Source organism: Canis lupus, chromosome 11 (genome assembly GCF_048164855.1).
Source record: "Canis lupus baileyi chromosome 11, mCanLup2.hap1, whole genome shotgun sequence".
In the NCBI taxonomy this organism is placed as follows: domain Eukaryota; kingdom Metazoa; phylum Chordata; class Mammalia; order Carnivora; family Canidae; genus Canis; species Canis lupus.
In genome coordinates, this window is record NC_132848.1 from 65,471,223 (window position 1) to 65,486,042 (window position 14,820).

Sequence of the window (14,820 nt, forward strand, 5' to 3'; positions counted from 1 at the left end):
GCTTTTGAATTATTTTATGTGATACTTTAATAGGTAGAGGAAGTCAGTCAAATATATTTTTTAAAGATTTTATTTATTTATTTTACAGAGTATAGAGAGGAAGCACAAGCAAGGGAAGTGGCAGAGAAAGTGGGAGAGGCAAGGAGCCTACCGTGGTTCTCCATTCCAGAACCCCAGGATCATGACCTGAGCCAAAGGCAGATGCCTAACTGGCTGAGCCACTCAGGTGCCCCATCAGTCAAATATTTTCATCAGAGGCATTATATTAATTGTATTTATTTTGGGATCCATAATAAATGAACCATCTTACTATGAACTATTCTGTTAGAAGACCCTAACTTGAACAATTTGAACAAAAGATGGTTCTCTCTGACTTCTTATAATATGAAAAAAAGAATATCCCACTTAACTAAATTGCTTTGCTACCATTATGTTTTTTTATATCACGTTGTTAGTTTGGTTTGTGGAGGAGGGGAAATGGCATCATTAGCTACATTCTTTTATGGTAAAATCTAAAATGTTTAAAAATATTTATAAGGAAGCCCTGAATCTTACAAAAATATATTTATTTATTCTATAATCAGTTCATTCTTTACTAATAAGGTGATTATACATTTTTCCATTTTATGCTATATGGAGAAAACATTTATTCATCTATTGCTTGTATTGTTATCACCTGAACAGCAATGAGGGCACGTCAAAGTGGCGAATTTGTTTTAGGTCTGGTAAGAATGTAGGGGTTCCAGGTGTGAATTCTAGTAATATAACTGCATTACTTTAAAGTAAGCATCCTGCACTGAGTTATGCTTATTTGTTTTTCTAATTTCAAGACTGGTGATCCTGGATAGACCATTTGTAATATTAATGTAATAAACCAGACTAAATGGTCAACAAATATTAATAATAAATACTATTTATTAAGCACCTATTATATGCTGCTGAAAACTCAGATATTTTAGTATATCATTGCAAGAATTTCTCAAGGACATTTCTAGGATAGAAATTATTACTGAATTGTAAGATATGTATGTGTTCTACTTTACAAGGTAATGTCAACCTTCTTTCCAAAGTGGCTGTTATCTATTGAAACTCTCTCCTGCAGTGTAAGAGAGTTTGTGCATTGTCCCTTATTTTTATCAACAGTGGGTATTGTCCAAACTTAATATTTGCCTGACAGTGTGAATATGAGGCTCAGATACATGAAGAAATAGGCCAAAAATTAACCAGTGAGTAAATGCTAGCGTGAATGCAAATGCTGGTTCGCCTGATTACAAATACAATAGGCTAGATTTTAAAGAAATGGATATATCTAGGCTAAGTCTGTTGGGGTTTTTTGTTTTGTTTTAGTTTTTTTTTTTTTTAGATTTTATTTATTGACACTAAATAAGTGTTATTTATTAGAGAGAGAGAAAGCAAGTGCAAGAGCAAGCACCAGCCGGGGAATGGGGTGTAGGGAGAAGGAGAAGCAGGCTCCCCGCTGAGCAGGGAGCCCAATGCTGGGCTGGATCCCAGGACCCTGGAATCATGACCTGATCCTAAGGCAGATGCTTTACCGACTGAGCCACCCAGGCGCCCTAGCTAAGTCTTTTTTATTACAGAGAATACTTAGGAAAAATGAGAGTGAGATTTCTTAAATAAAATGGTTATATTATGTAATAACTTCTTAGGGGAAGTATTTCTGAAAGTGTGATTTTAGATTAACCAGATCAGAATCACCTGGTAGTAGTGGTGTGCGTGTGGGTGTGGCCCGATGGGAGTAGAGAAGGGAGGTGCTTATTATTTTTAGAAATGCAGCAGATTCCTGAGAGCCCATCTCTGGTTGGGGTGTGATCCAGTCATCTAAATTGTCTAAAACTCTCCTAGTTTTTTGTTTTTTAGTAAACACTAAAGTTTAAGAACTTCAGCTTTAGGAGTTTTGAAGTAATTCCTCAAATACTGTCAGATTCACACACAAACATGTATTAAGCATGGGCCAGAGACAGAAACTTAGTCTTACATATATGTGAACACTCACTTCTTATTAAGTTTTGTCATCTCTTTCAGAGTTGCTTTTACTATTTTTTCTCTTTTTTCTGTCCTTTTGTCTACCTTGCACATGACATGAAATGGCATTAGGCCTCTGGAAACCATAAGAGTAATTCTCTCTAAACTCTCTCTGCCTGGCTGGACCCTACTCCTTTGTGGAAGGATGATAGGATACAAAAGACATGCTCATTTCTTACTGCAATCACTTATTTCATTCCTTTTTATAGAACTGATGATAGCAGTGGTATCAATTTTGGGTGGGTAAAGATTTAGACTTGATTATAAAAAGTGAAGATTCATGGAGCTGGGGTTAGAATTGTGAAAGATCCTTATATTTATCTCATTACTGTTCTTTTTAAATACCTTTTCTATGAGACAACTAATTTTAAAGAGGAAAACAATGTGTGAGCTTGGTTGAAGAATTACTAGAAATATTCAGACCTCTTTTCCCAGCTCGGACTCTAGTGAGAGCCTGTGTGAATAGGAATGGATATTGTAGACTCAAAAGAACTCTGTTCTCTTCACCTGTCCAGACCTTACAAAGGGCTGTTTCCATTGTTGCTGAGCAACTAAATACTTAAGTGGTACAACTAATTATGTTTAGAATTTTGTAGCCTTTATTTTGTTGTTTCAGAGACACTGATTTACCAAAAATTTAAAAACTCTTTGAGTTCAGCAGAAAACCTAAACCTACACAATTTTTATCTAAAAAACGAATATGATATTAATCATAAAACTTTAGATTTTGTAGGAATTGTCGTTAAATTGGGCTCTCACAATTATGCTTATTTCCAAGTTATCTTAATTTTTATAGAATTTTGATTATTTGGTTATAAAATTAAATATTATTAAAGGATTAGTGTCATACTTTGTAAAACAGATTTGTTTAACAAAATCTAAACATAATATGTGGCAGTTTGTATGTCATGCTTCCAAAACAGAGGCTTTAAATCCTATATTATATGTAAAAGTTGTTAGTTATTCTAAAGGTACAATAAGAGATTATTGTTCATATCAGTGTAATAAATTGATACTACCCAATCATACGTTTTCATTTTGCACATTGTCAGAACCTTGAACCTTAATCTTATTCTTTGATTGACAGTAGCGACCAGGGAAAGAACACTTGTATTGTTTGGGATAGTCACATCTGTTCAACTTGATTCAGTTGAAGGTATTTGCATATTCTTAAGTATTTCTTCTGAGAGGGCTTAAATCCTTCTCAAGTGCTTGATGCATTTTTGAAATTCATTCATAAGGTATCTACATGCACTAATAGTTCTGTATAATATTGCTGTGCATAATCTGACAGATAAGACTACATTTTAAAACAAGGTATTCTTTAGGGGATGCTACATTACATTTTTACTTGCCCTGCTGGCAGAAATGTCAGGTTTTTTCCTAAAAAGCTGGTTTAATGTTTTGATTAAATTAATATATCTTTATTTTTAGGCAGGTTTGTCAATCATAAGACAAAATAAAGATTTATTAAATAATAATTCAAAAGTTAATGGTAGTTTTCCTGCCTGGTTGGAAAATTGAATAATTTTATAGAAAACCTTTGTAGAGCTTAAATAGATTTCTGATTAGTCTCCTTATTTTATAAGGAAAGTTAGTGAGGCCTAAGCTTACTTACTCAAGGTCACACAGCTTGAAAATTAGGCCTTATTTTAGATCTGAACTCTCAGACTAGTAAATCCTAAGGAATGTTGGTTTATGGCTTCTGGTTTACATTAATGATGGCATATGTTCTCTGATTTACATGATTTACAGATTACCTTCATCTAAAATGTCCTCTTGCCATTAGAACACATGGAGCTCATGTCTTAATTATCATCGTATCTCTCCTAAATCAACAACGTGTCTTACACATAGTTAATGCTCAATCATTATTTTGCTGTTTTGTTTTCATTGTTCTCCTAAGCTATTATTCTGTAAAGGATAATTTTGAAATGAGATAGCTTGTCATTAGAATGTTAAGTACCCTTGATAGCAACTAGGTTTCATTTTGTATTCATTTTTGGTGAATTGGTAATAGCTGTGTGGAGAATTTGAAACCTCCTGGAGTGCGTTGGCAGTGTCTGTCCCAGACATAGCATTAGAGAAACCAGTGGTTTCTTCCTTGATATATATGATCTTAGGAGAAGGAGAGAGAACTATAGAGTGGAGTGATCAGAAAAGCCCCAGGAAGAAATAAGGCTCAAATTAGAGGATAAATAGAACTTGCTGGCGTGGACATCTTTGTGTCCGAGTGAGGGGTGGTCACGTGGCCCAGATTCGTGTAATCTGCCAGTCCATCGCCAAAGCCCTGGTAGCCTATTACCATATGTGGATGAGGCTCCCAAGAAGGAGCTCAAAGGCATCCTCATTCAGTACAACCAGACCGTGCTGGTAGCTGATCCCCGGCGCTGTGAACCCAAAAAGTTTGGCAGTCTTGGTGCTGGTGCTCGCTACTAGAAATCTTACCGATAAACCTATTGTGAGGATGAGGGCTCATTTTTATAATAAACTATTGTCACAGGAAAAAAAAGTAGGTGAAATGGTAAAAAAGAAGTAGAATACCATAGAGGCTGGGAGTTCCATAAAAAATTGGAGGTATTCAACAAGGAGAAATATCATTAGGTTACATTAAGTAGAATGAAAGGAAGGAAAACAGTTTTTGAGTACTTTTGATGCCTATTTCTGAGCTAGATCTTTTTAGAGGAACTCTGGATACTTTCTTTCCTGTTTGCATTCCTTCCTTTTTCTTTCCTGAGATTATTTAGGGGTGTTTTAGTTTATCTTTCTTTCTGCTGCCTGGGCCAGCTCTCTCTAATTTTTATCTGCCTTATTTAAAGATGTAAAAGTTATAATATAACTTCATCACAATTTTATTTCAATGTTGTGTTACAGGAATTAATTAGGGAAGGAAGTTTCAACTATTAAATAACGTATTATTAAAATGCGATTTCAAAATACTTAGCTGTAAAATAAATAACTCCAAAATTCTAATTTTTTTTTCTTCCAGGAATCCCCTTCTGGTCGAAGGAAAGCTCTTGCTACTAGCAGCATCAACATGAAACAGTATGCAAGCCCTATGCCAACTCAGACTGATGTCAAGTTAAAATTCAAGCCATTGTCTAAAAAAGTTGTATCTGCAACTCTCCAGTTTTCATTATCTTGCATTTTCCTTCGGGAAGGAAAAGCCACGTAAGTTCCTTTTGTCAAGAAGACAAGCTGCTTCTGAGTGTGTTTTAAAACTGTATGTAAACAGCTTTTGACTCAGTAGACTGGCAGCAGTTGAAAATATCTTATTGCATACCAGTCATTCTTGCCATTCTTTGTTTTAAAGGCTGAATTAAATGAACTCCTTGTTATTTATAGAGTCTCTTGACTCTAGAGAATGAACAATAATATAGAAGTGACTATAGCAATTCCAAATTTTAAATTGTATGTTATAGGTATTATAAATGTTTGTTTTGTATTTCATTGTCTTCAGGGTAAATAATTGTACTTTGAAATACAGACAGTTCAATTTATAGAGCTGTTCAATGAAGCCGAGATATAAGAGGAGCACAAAATGAAAAGTTTAGGATAAGAGGAATAAAAGAACTAAAGGAATTTTTCACAACTCATGTTCTTTTGCACAGCCTTCTAAAAATTTTCTAGCAAAGTACAATTTGATATAATTATTCCTTTCAAAAATCACTTCTTAAGCACTGGTAATTCCTCCACCAGTTCTGATCTCCTAAGAGTAAAACTCGAACTGGATAAAATCAGGTAAACATACCTGGAACAGGAAAAAAAAGTAACATGTACTATGGTTGTTGCATACAGTCAAGTCAAGGAAGAATGCATGTTTGGGGTCTAATGAAAAGGTTAGTACTACTTGGAGAGGAAGATCAGGGACGGAAGAGATGGGAATTCTAAGCCTAGACTTACAAGGTGGGAAGAAGTCGGCTATGAATATTTTGATACAATTTAAATCATAGTTCTAAATGTATTTGAGCCAGTGGAATGTGGTTGCTATAATTGGCCATGTCCACTTGACTGATTAGACTGGATTCTATGTGTCAGTCAAAATGAGATGTTTGGCACTCATCTATAGGGCAGTAACTAACTTGGTAGATAACAGTAAGCCTCATCTCTGGAAAGTTGGCTTTTGAGTGAGTGTGGTAGAGAGACAGTACAAAATGGATCAGTCTGTCATCTCAGGACCTTAAATTTTAGTCTTGAATACTGAGAAATTAAAAATAAAGACCTTACCCTGAAGTTAAAGCCAAAATGAAAGGAAAGAAAACACAGAAAGAAGAGAGAAAACAGAATCAGAGAAGACCCTTTGATTGCGGACTCCTTTCCACTGGGCAAAAGCAGTAAGTGATTCAGCACCCTCCACAGGAGAATCTGGGTGAGAGGAATTCAGTTTAACCAAATGTCTCAATTCTAATGGAAAATTCTCTCAAAACATCCTAAACTCCCTCTCTACCTTTTTACTCCTTGCTCCCTAAACTTTCACAGAGAAAAATGTTCAAGATTAAAATATGAGGAAATTACAGAAGTAAAACTAAGCCAGTTAACATTTCAAGAATAATGTTGTATCTTGAAATTATTCCTCATTGGTAGGTGAGCAATTTGTAAGGCATTTCTATAGGTAATACAAGTTTTTTGTTTATGCAGACTTTGTGTCACTAAATCTGTTTTTATAAGGGGAAATGATTTGGTTAACTGTAAACTTAGGTGAGATAAAATGCAAAGAATTTTAAAAACCTGTTTAGTCTGCAAAGTTGTACTGTGTTTAGGATATAAGTGAATATTAGTGAACATTCTTTACAAAAGAGTTTTCTTATTTTGTTTTGTTTTTTATTTTATTGTGGTAAGGACATGAAAAACAGTATCTTAGGGTTTCTGAATTTTAGAGAGGTATATCTAGTTGAAATTTAATTTGTATATTACATATTAAAATATGGTTTATTCACTGCAGTTTATTTGAAACTTAAGGTAAAAATAATAGATCAAGAAAACTTAAATTACTTGATGTTTAGAGTATTAGTTAATGTAAACTATAGACATATATTTAAAATACTTCAAGATAAAGACATTCTTACATTTTATCAAATATATGGTATTTAACTTATAATCAACCCAGGTCATTTTTCATCTTGTAATTTTAAAAAATGCGACTTGAAAGTGTTTTTTCTGTTGCAGTAGTTCCTTAACTTTTTTGGGAATTACGACCCCTTTGAGAAAAATGCACATTTAAATAAGATTTAAACATAATTTATAGGAGTTTACCATTTCTTTATCTTCCTGTTCACCAAACCAAAAGGGCTATGGATTTCAGATTAAGAACTTCTATTCTGGGCAACCTGGGTGGCTCAGCAGTTTAGCACCACCGTCAGCCCAGGGCGTGATCCTAGAGACCGGGGATCGAGTCCCACGTCGGGCTCCCTGCATGGAGCCTGCTTCTCCCTCTGCCTATGTCTCTACCGCCCCCCCTCTCCCTCTCTCTCTCTCTCTCTGTGTCTCTCATGAATAAATAAAATCTTAAAAAAAAAAAAATTCTATTCTGATTTATTTTAAAAGTTTGCATATTTTAAAGTCAGGATCTCATTGATATGTGAACTGACTCGCTGTTTTATAAAACAAGTTTTTATTTCCAGATTTAATGATTAGGAAACCACACTTTATTTTATTTATTTTTTAGAGATTTTATTTATTTATTCATGAGAGAGAGTGACACAGGCAGAGGGAGAAGCAGGCTCCATGCAGGGAGCCCGACGTGGGACTTGATCCTGGGACTCCAGGATCATGCCCCGGGCCGAAGGCAGGTGCTAAACCGCTGAGCCACCCAGGGATCCCAGGAAACCACACTTTGATACTTATGAAGAAAATTTTAGTCTTCTACAGATCTGCAGCACAGAGTTAAACTAACTCCTAACCAGTTAGTTTTTAATCCAGTTTTCCTTTTACTATTTAAGCATGCCATTTAAAAATTAACGAATAGGAGTATTTAGATTTTTCAATAATTTTGGGCAACTTTAAAAAAGCTTATTAACATAGAAGGAATATATTATTATTTTCTTAAGAAACAATCCTTTTTCAAACAATGTCATTTCATGAGCTGTGTATTAAATTTTAAATCATTCATATAGGGATGAAGACATGCAAAGTTTGGCTAGTCTGATGAGTATGAAGCAGGCTGACATTGGCAATTTAGATGACTTCGAAGAAGATAATGAAGAAGATGATGAGAACCGAGTGAACCAAGAGGAAAAGGCAGCAAAAATTACAGGTTGGTTTTATTAGCATTTAGCTAGAAGTTTATCTTTTTTTTTGCAAAGTTGAAAACTCATTCTTGTTTTCCAGGAAAAAAACAATGCCACTAACAAAGTATTTTTTCTTCCTTAAGCCTTTCTAATATATAATATACCATTTAGCTCTCTGAAAACTTTATGTGGTGATGGTTAGAAACAGATTTTCACAATTTAAAATCAAGGCCAAGCTTAGTCAAGAAAGCATAAAACTTTACTGGAACTACTGATATAGTATAAAGTAGTCTAAATATGTGTTTATACTTTTTTTGTCAGTGTATGGATGAACCTTCTTGTAAGTAAAGATCTGCCTTAAAGGTGGTAGGACATGATGAATTGGCTTCCTTCTCCTAGTTTATGTGCACAATCTTTGTTTTGAATTTGTATATTTCTTATGTATCCTTATATGTAGAAGCTTCTATGCAAGTATTCCTTATAGCTGGTTTGATCAAACTACTAAGATGAAAAGTGGTTAGAATCTCTTTGTATTAATTGGTCAACAAATATTTATTGATAGTCTGGCTATCACACTTAAGGAATTGGTGTTATACCTTTATTATTGGAATGAAAATCAACCACTATGTTCATACTTCTTTCAGGTAATGAATTATTCTAAATTTATGAATTGATATCCTTAATTTCTATCGTCTAATCACCTCTTGGTACTTTGGCAGCCATCTCAGCCTTAACTCTTACTGTCATATCATATTGGGGCAGGGGTGGCAGTAGAATTTCCACTGATTACATGACCCATGTAACTCCTTAGCCAAAAACTTCCTTGACTTTCTTAACTCAGTTCTGTTCACCTCCACTCCCATTTATAGAAATTTATTATAAGGAATTGATCAGGTTTGTATATGAAGATGGATGTTTTGGGAGATCCCTGGGTGGTTCAGCGGTTTAGCACCTGCCTTCGGCCAAGGGCGTGATCCTGGAGACCTGGGATCGAGTCCCACATGGGGCTCCCTGCATGGAGCCTGCTTCTCCCTCTGCCTGTCTCTCTCTCTCTCTCTCTCTCTCTCTCAGTCTCTTTGTCTCTCATGAATACATAAATAAAATCTTTAAAAAAATAAAGATGGATGTTTTGTTCTGTGCCAGTTTTGTAAATTAATATTTTCTAATTTATGATTGCCACTTTGATTTCTCATTTAACCCAGTGTGGTTTAGGAGACTGTATTTTATTGTGGGCTTTATTTATTTCTAGTTTGTTTGTTTCTTGTTTAAATTTATTCAGATAAAATTCTGAAGACTTTCAAATTTCAGTTTAATGAGTGAGATTTTTTTCCTTTGAGACATATGATCTATTTTTGTAAATTTTCTGTATCTTTTTACATGTATATTCTATTTGTTAGATTAAGCATATGTTTTTAGATCAAACTTTAACTTTGTAATAGTTATTTGTATCCTTATTCTTTTTGTGTAGTTCATCTGTGAAGGAGAACTTCAATGCTAAATTCTTTAGTGCATAAAAATAATTTTCTAATAATTTCATTATGCATTATAATTTGATCAGTTTACCCCATTTAATGCCTCTTGCCCAGAAATTTTGCCTGGTGTTCATATTTGTAACTCATACTTTCTTTTATATTTGTGTTTTCCTGGTGTATTTATCACTTTCTTTGCAACCTGTATTAAGTATTTCTCTTATAAACATTATTTAGTTTATCTATCTTTATATTCTTTGCCCTTAATAGTTATACTTTTTGATAACTGCATACTTAACTTCACTTTTATTACTTTATACTTTTATTTGGGACTTTTCTTCTTATTTTTTCCCCATTCATCCCTTAAATTTTACCATTCTCCAGTGTTCTTTAAGTACTTTTTAATAGAGTTTGGAAGTTATACATTATATTTTCATTTTAGTATACAATCCTCTAAGATAAATAAGCCAGGTGGATAAATAAGTGAACCTATATTTTTCTACTAACATTAAAAATAGAACAGGGGTACCTGGCTGGCTCAGTCAGTAGAGCATGTGACTCTTGGATTTGGGGTTAAGAGTCGAGCCTATGTTGGGTGTAGAGATTACTTAAAAATAAAATCTTTCAAGAAATAAATGAATAAAACAATGTGTTAACTCACTTCATATAACATGAGAGATTCAATATTTTTTTCTCTTTTCTTTATTTGAACTCTTCCCCAACCCCTCCTGGCTGTTATTTTTATTTCAATAATATTTTGGAGTTTTTTCAATAATAATAAATGCAGACATTTACGTTATGTTTATAATTGATGTCAGCAACAGTTATGCAGTACTTTTAAAAATTCCTTGTCTTTTCTGTCTTTGAGTTCTTTGTTTTATTTGGCTATCTGAAGTACTTCAAGAAGGATAAGTTATAACCTTCCTCTACCACCACCAGTGCCCTTTAACCTATCCTTCAAGATTTAATTTTATTGACACACATACACTGAGAAACCTTTCATGCCCACTCCCTCTTAAGCTTGACTGTTCTAGCCCTTGTGCCACTACTGTACTATTTACAAATACAGGCATTTTCTTACAGCATGGGTGTTTATACTGCAGTGGAATACAACTTGATCTTTTTATTGGAGAATATAGTTTGTTCTTTATAAATCACTTTTGGTTAAAACTAAGTCTCAATTAGACACTAGTACCATAAGTAGGAATTTTAAAAACTCACACATTTTCATAGCTGTTTTGGGGAATGTTGTACTGTTTTGATCACAGCAGTGAGAAAAAAAAGGTGATAACAATATGTCAGAAGTTTTATGCTGGTATTGAAATGAAAAGAAAGGACATTTTAAAAAATGAATTATAGATTTAATGAAAATATTCAGTATTAGATTTTATAGCTAAACCCTGGTCTTAGTCTGTTTGGGTTACTATAACAATATACCATAGATGGGTACCTTATAAACAACAGAAATTTATTTCTCACAGTTCTGGAGGCTGGAAGTCTGAGACTAAGGTGCCAGCACAGTTGGATGAGGGCCCTCTTCTGGGTCACAGACTTCTCATTGTATTCCTCAGATGGTGGAAGGGGGCAAGGGATCTCTTTGGGGCCCCTTTTAGAAGAACATTAATCTTATTCATGAAGGCTCTGCCCTCATGACCTAATCCTCTCCCAAAGACCCCACCTCCTAATACCATCACACTGGGAATTAAGATTTCAACATATGAATTTTGTGGGGACACAAACATTCAGACCATGGTAACCCTTCTTGCTTAATCATACACATACATCTTATTTTCTAAAATTCTTGTAGAAGGAATAACTTTCTTTTAGATAGTCTAAAATTCTCTGACCCTAATTGAAGACATTGTTTTAATGCAACTTGTGACGATCCAAGATTTCTTTAGAATTTTACTATTTTGTGTTATTATTTATTTATATATTCTTTTCCCTATTTTCTGAAATTCCTTCAAGGTAGAGACTATTCTATTCATTTTTTTTCATCACTAGCTTCTGACACATTGTCTGGAACTTATTGAGAATTTAAGATATGTTACCTGAAAAGCCATAAATCAATGAAGGAACTTTTCTCTCCTATTATAGCCCATACTTAACACTCTGGCTTATTATCTTGTTCCATTTATTTGACCTTTACGCATATACTACCTTTTACAGGGTAGATTGGTCCCATTTTATGGATGGCATATGATCTGGAGGACACATGATTGAAACCTTAAATAATTCAAGACTAGTTTTCCAAAAGTAGTGAATGCAAAATGTGTTGAGCAAGCAGGGGTAGGTGGGGACAGTGATGATTAAATGCATGCTCTTAAGTCAATCCATAGTCATTGTAGCATATTTTGCTTTGATGTTACATTTTTTTCTCTATTATATTTCCAGAGTACAGTCACTTAAATTAATAGCACAGCATGTTATGGCAGTTGTTTGGCTTCCTTAGTTGCATTTTTTAGCACATGTAAATTCCATTCCAAACTTATTATCTTTCAGGAATTTTTTTTAGCACCAGCACTACCATTCTAAAAATGTTTGGGTAAAGTAGTTTTAGGATAGTTAAAAATATATTAAAATTTAACAACAGTAATGTTAAAGCAATAGGTTAAAACAAAACAAAATAAATGCATTTTATAAACATAGTACAAATAAAGTATGGTGGGTATATTTATTTACCAGTTAAAGTGGCAGTAATTTAAATACAGCTTATATTTACTCTTCCTTGCAGTTTTGAAATTGCTGACAGAATGTTTATAGAGGAAGGAATTATTATTTTAAATTTTGCCTCTATTATATCTTTATATTGCAATTTAAATGCATAAAATGCAATCACATATCAATACGAATTATATATTATTTCCCCAACTAAGCTGCAAAATTCTTGAGGGAACAAACTGTTACAATTATTTTATGATACTTCAGATTGACACCTAGAGGCTATTCATTTAGTCAGTGATTTCTTATGGAATATTGCTGTTAGACCAGTAGTAATTAATAAAATTTATCTTCTGAAATTACTGTCTTTGCTAGAAGGTAAACATAAACTCATGATATCTATACTTGGATTGATCAGAAATCCCTACCCTGTTCTGTTCTAGACAAAATTCACTGCTAAGTGGAAACATATTTTGGGACTGGCTCTTAGACAGAAACCTGTTATATATACAGGTGCATTATACAGTAAATGGGCAAGGAAATTTTGAATTACAGTTAAAAGAATCACTGAAATGTAGTGGGAGTAATAGATCTTGGAAATGGAGAAACAAAGCCTGATAATGGGAGAATTTATTATAGCCACTGTTAGAAAATATATATGGTTTTAAAACAATCAGTGCCTCCATCTGTATATGACAGCCTCAGAATGATTGAACCACTATTTGGCAATATGACCATCTTTGAGATTCATGTTGAATTTCTGAATACATATCAGCAAGAAGGAAAAAAAAAAAAGATTCCTCCATAAATAACAGTGTCCTGTTGAATACAACTTAGAAAGGCAGGTTCAACTGAAGCAGTTTATAGCAAATCATTATTGGAGAAACTCAGACATTATGATATACTGGAAAGATACCAGTATACTTAAAGCTGTTGCAAAAATAACCAGGGGTTCTACTTAGGTTCAACAAGACACTCAGGTCACATAAGCCAAACTAAGCATTAGATTCACTTAGAAGGAGGTTGGAAACACAGAAACAGCAGCATGCCAGCAGAGGCTCTCTTTTTCACTGGAGTCCTCATAGCATCCTAGGTTCTATTCTTTGGTCTCTATCTCCATGTGACAGCTTGGGTACAAGGAGATGAGATCCACATAGTTAGAAGCAGAGATTGCCTTGATTTAGAATCTGTGCTGCACAAGAGCAGGTATCTTTCGAAACAGTTTAATAGGTATAGTTTCCAGGGTCTTGGTAATGGAAATGCCTAATTAACAAGAGTCCACAATCAGAAAAGCCCAAAACTGGTCTTTCATCAGATATATCGTCCATTCAGAGTCTTCCAATCCAGATGCAGTTTATAAATTAAGAATCATTTTTACCATAAGCACTATTGTCTGTTGTTTATTAATCCCTTTCCTGTAGATTGTAAAGTTAATTTGGGGGGAGAAAGAGTGACATATTGGCTAACTTCAGAGAATAGATGGTAGTAGAGGAGATAGCAGTTCATATTTAAAGAGCTAAAGTTGATTACGGTAAGCCTCAGCCCTACAAGATTATATGTCCTATCACTAGGACTATGAATGGGGAAAAATAGGTCTTCCTCTGAGTAGTTCTCTCAGAATGAACTGGGGACTCTGGTCAGAGAATACATCCATTAAATTGCTTCTGGTTTTTAACTGGCCATTTACTCTCCAGTACCCAGGATGCTTATGAACAAAATCATAGGCTTGCTGTGGGCTATATAAAAGAATAGAATAAAGATGGCCACCCATCTTGGAGGTCTGTGTAAATGATGAGAATTTCTGGAATACTGCATCTATTATTTAGGTATTAACATTGGAAAACAGGGTAAAATCAGGAGCCGGGGACATTTATGATCCTGTGAGCCAAAAAGTTGGTAAGACATCACAATTACCTCCTTTTTAAAGGAATTTGAGACCTTGGGAAGAGGACTGAAGATCTCTTCCTAGTGTTTAGAACTCAAATATGCTAACTCAGAGACCAGAAGTAGCAGGAGCTACGGATTCCAAATTCAGCCTCCTTTCTGTGTCATTCTTAAACCCTAATGCTGCTTTGTTTGTACTAACGACAACTGAACATTCTCTAGGCCCTCCTGCCTCCTTAGGAAATTCCAGGAGAATTCTGCTGATACTAAGAGCCCATCGACAGAACCAGAATGGAAGTGAGAGCTCTGAAGAAAAAGTTAGAAATTCTACCATATTTAGAGGAAGAGCTAGGAGACAATGAATATTCTAAGTACTGATACGCAATCTTTGATGATTTGTCCTAAGAATGCACTGTTGATTTAATCATAGTACCAGAATAAAGGAGAAAAAGCATATAATCATCTCAATAGATTATAAAGGAGTGTTTGACAAAATTCGTTACCAAGTTTCTTAGCAAGATTTCATTGTAAGGAAA

The 14,820-nt window shown here is 34.3% G+C and overlaps 1 protein-coding gene and 1 long non-coding RNA gene across 22 annotated transcripts in view; both read left to right on the forward strand.

Moving 5' to 3' along the window:
* The window catches only part of EHBP1 (EH domain binding protein 1), a 345,688-nt gene that overhangs the window by 143,000 nt on the left and 187,868 nt on the right, over positions 1–14,820 (forward strand). For 17 of the 21 annotated variants that reach the window (XM_072768534.1, XM_072768544.1, XM_072768539.1 and 14 more), the window contains 2 exons: positions 5,033–5,214; positions 8,157–8,296. In XM_072768534.1, the coding sequence (XP_072624635.1) occupies positions 5,033–5,214; positions 8,157–8,296 (322 nt within the window). Of the gene's footprint in view, positions 1–5,032; positions 5,215–6,102; positions 6,378–8,156; positions 8,297–14,820 lie in introns of those variants that run through there. The other 4 variants (XM_072768554.1, XM_072768556.1, XM_072768555.1 and 1 more) reach the window with 1 other exon arrangement.
* LOC140600341 (uncharacterized) lies at positions 8,314–9,389 on the forward strand. The gene is made up of 2 exons (XR_012003612.1): positions 8,314–8,711; positions 9,112–9,389. It is a non-coding gene; the product is annotated as an uncharacterized lncRNA (long non-coding RNA).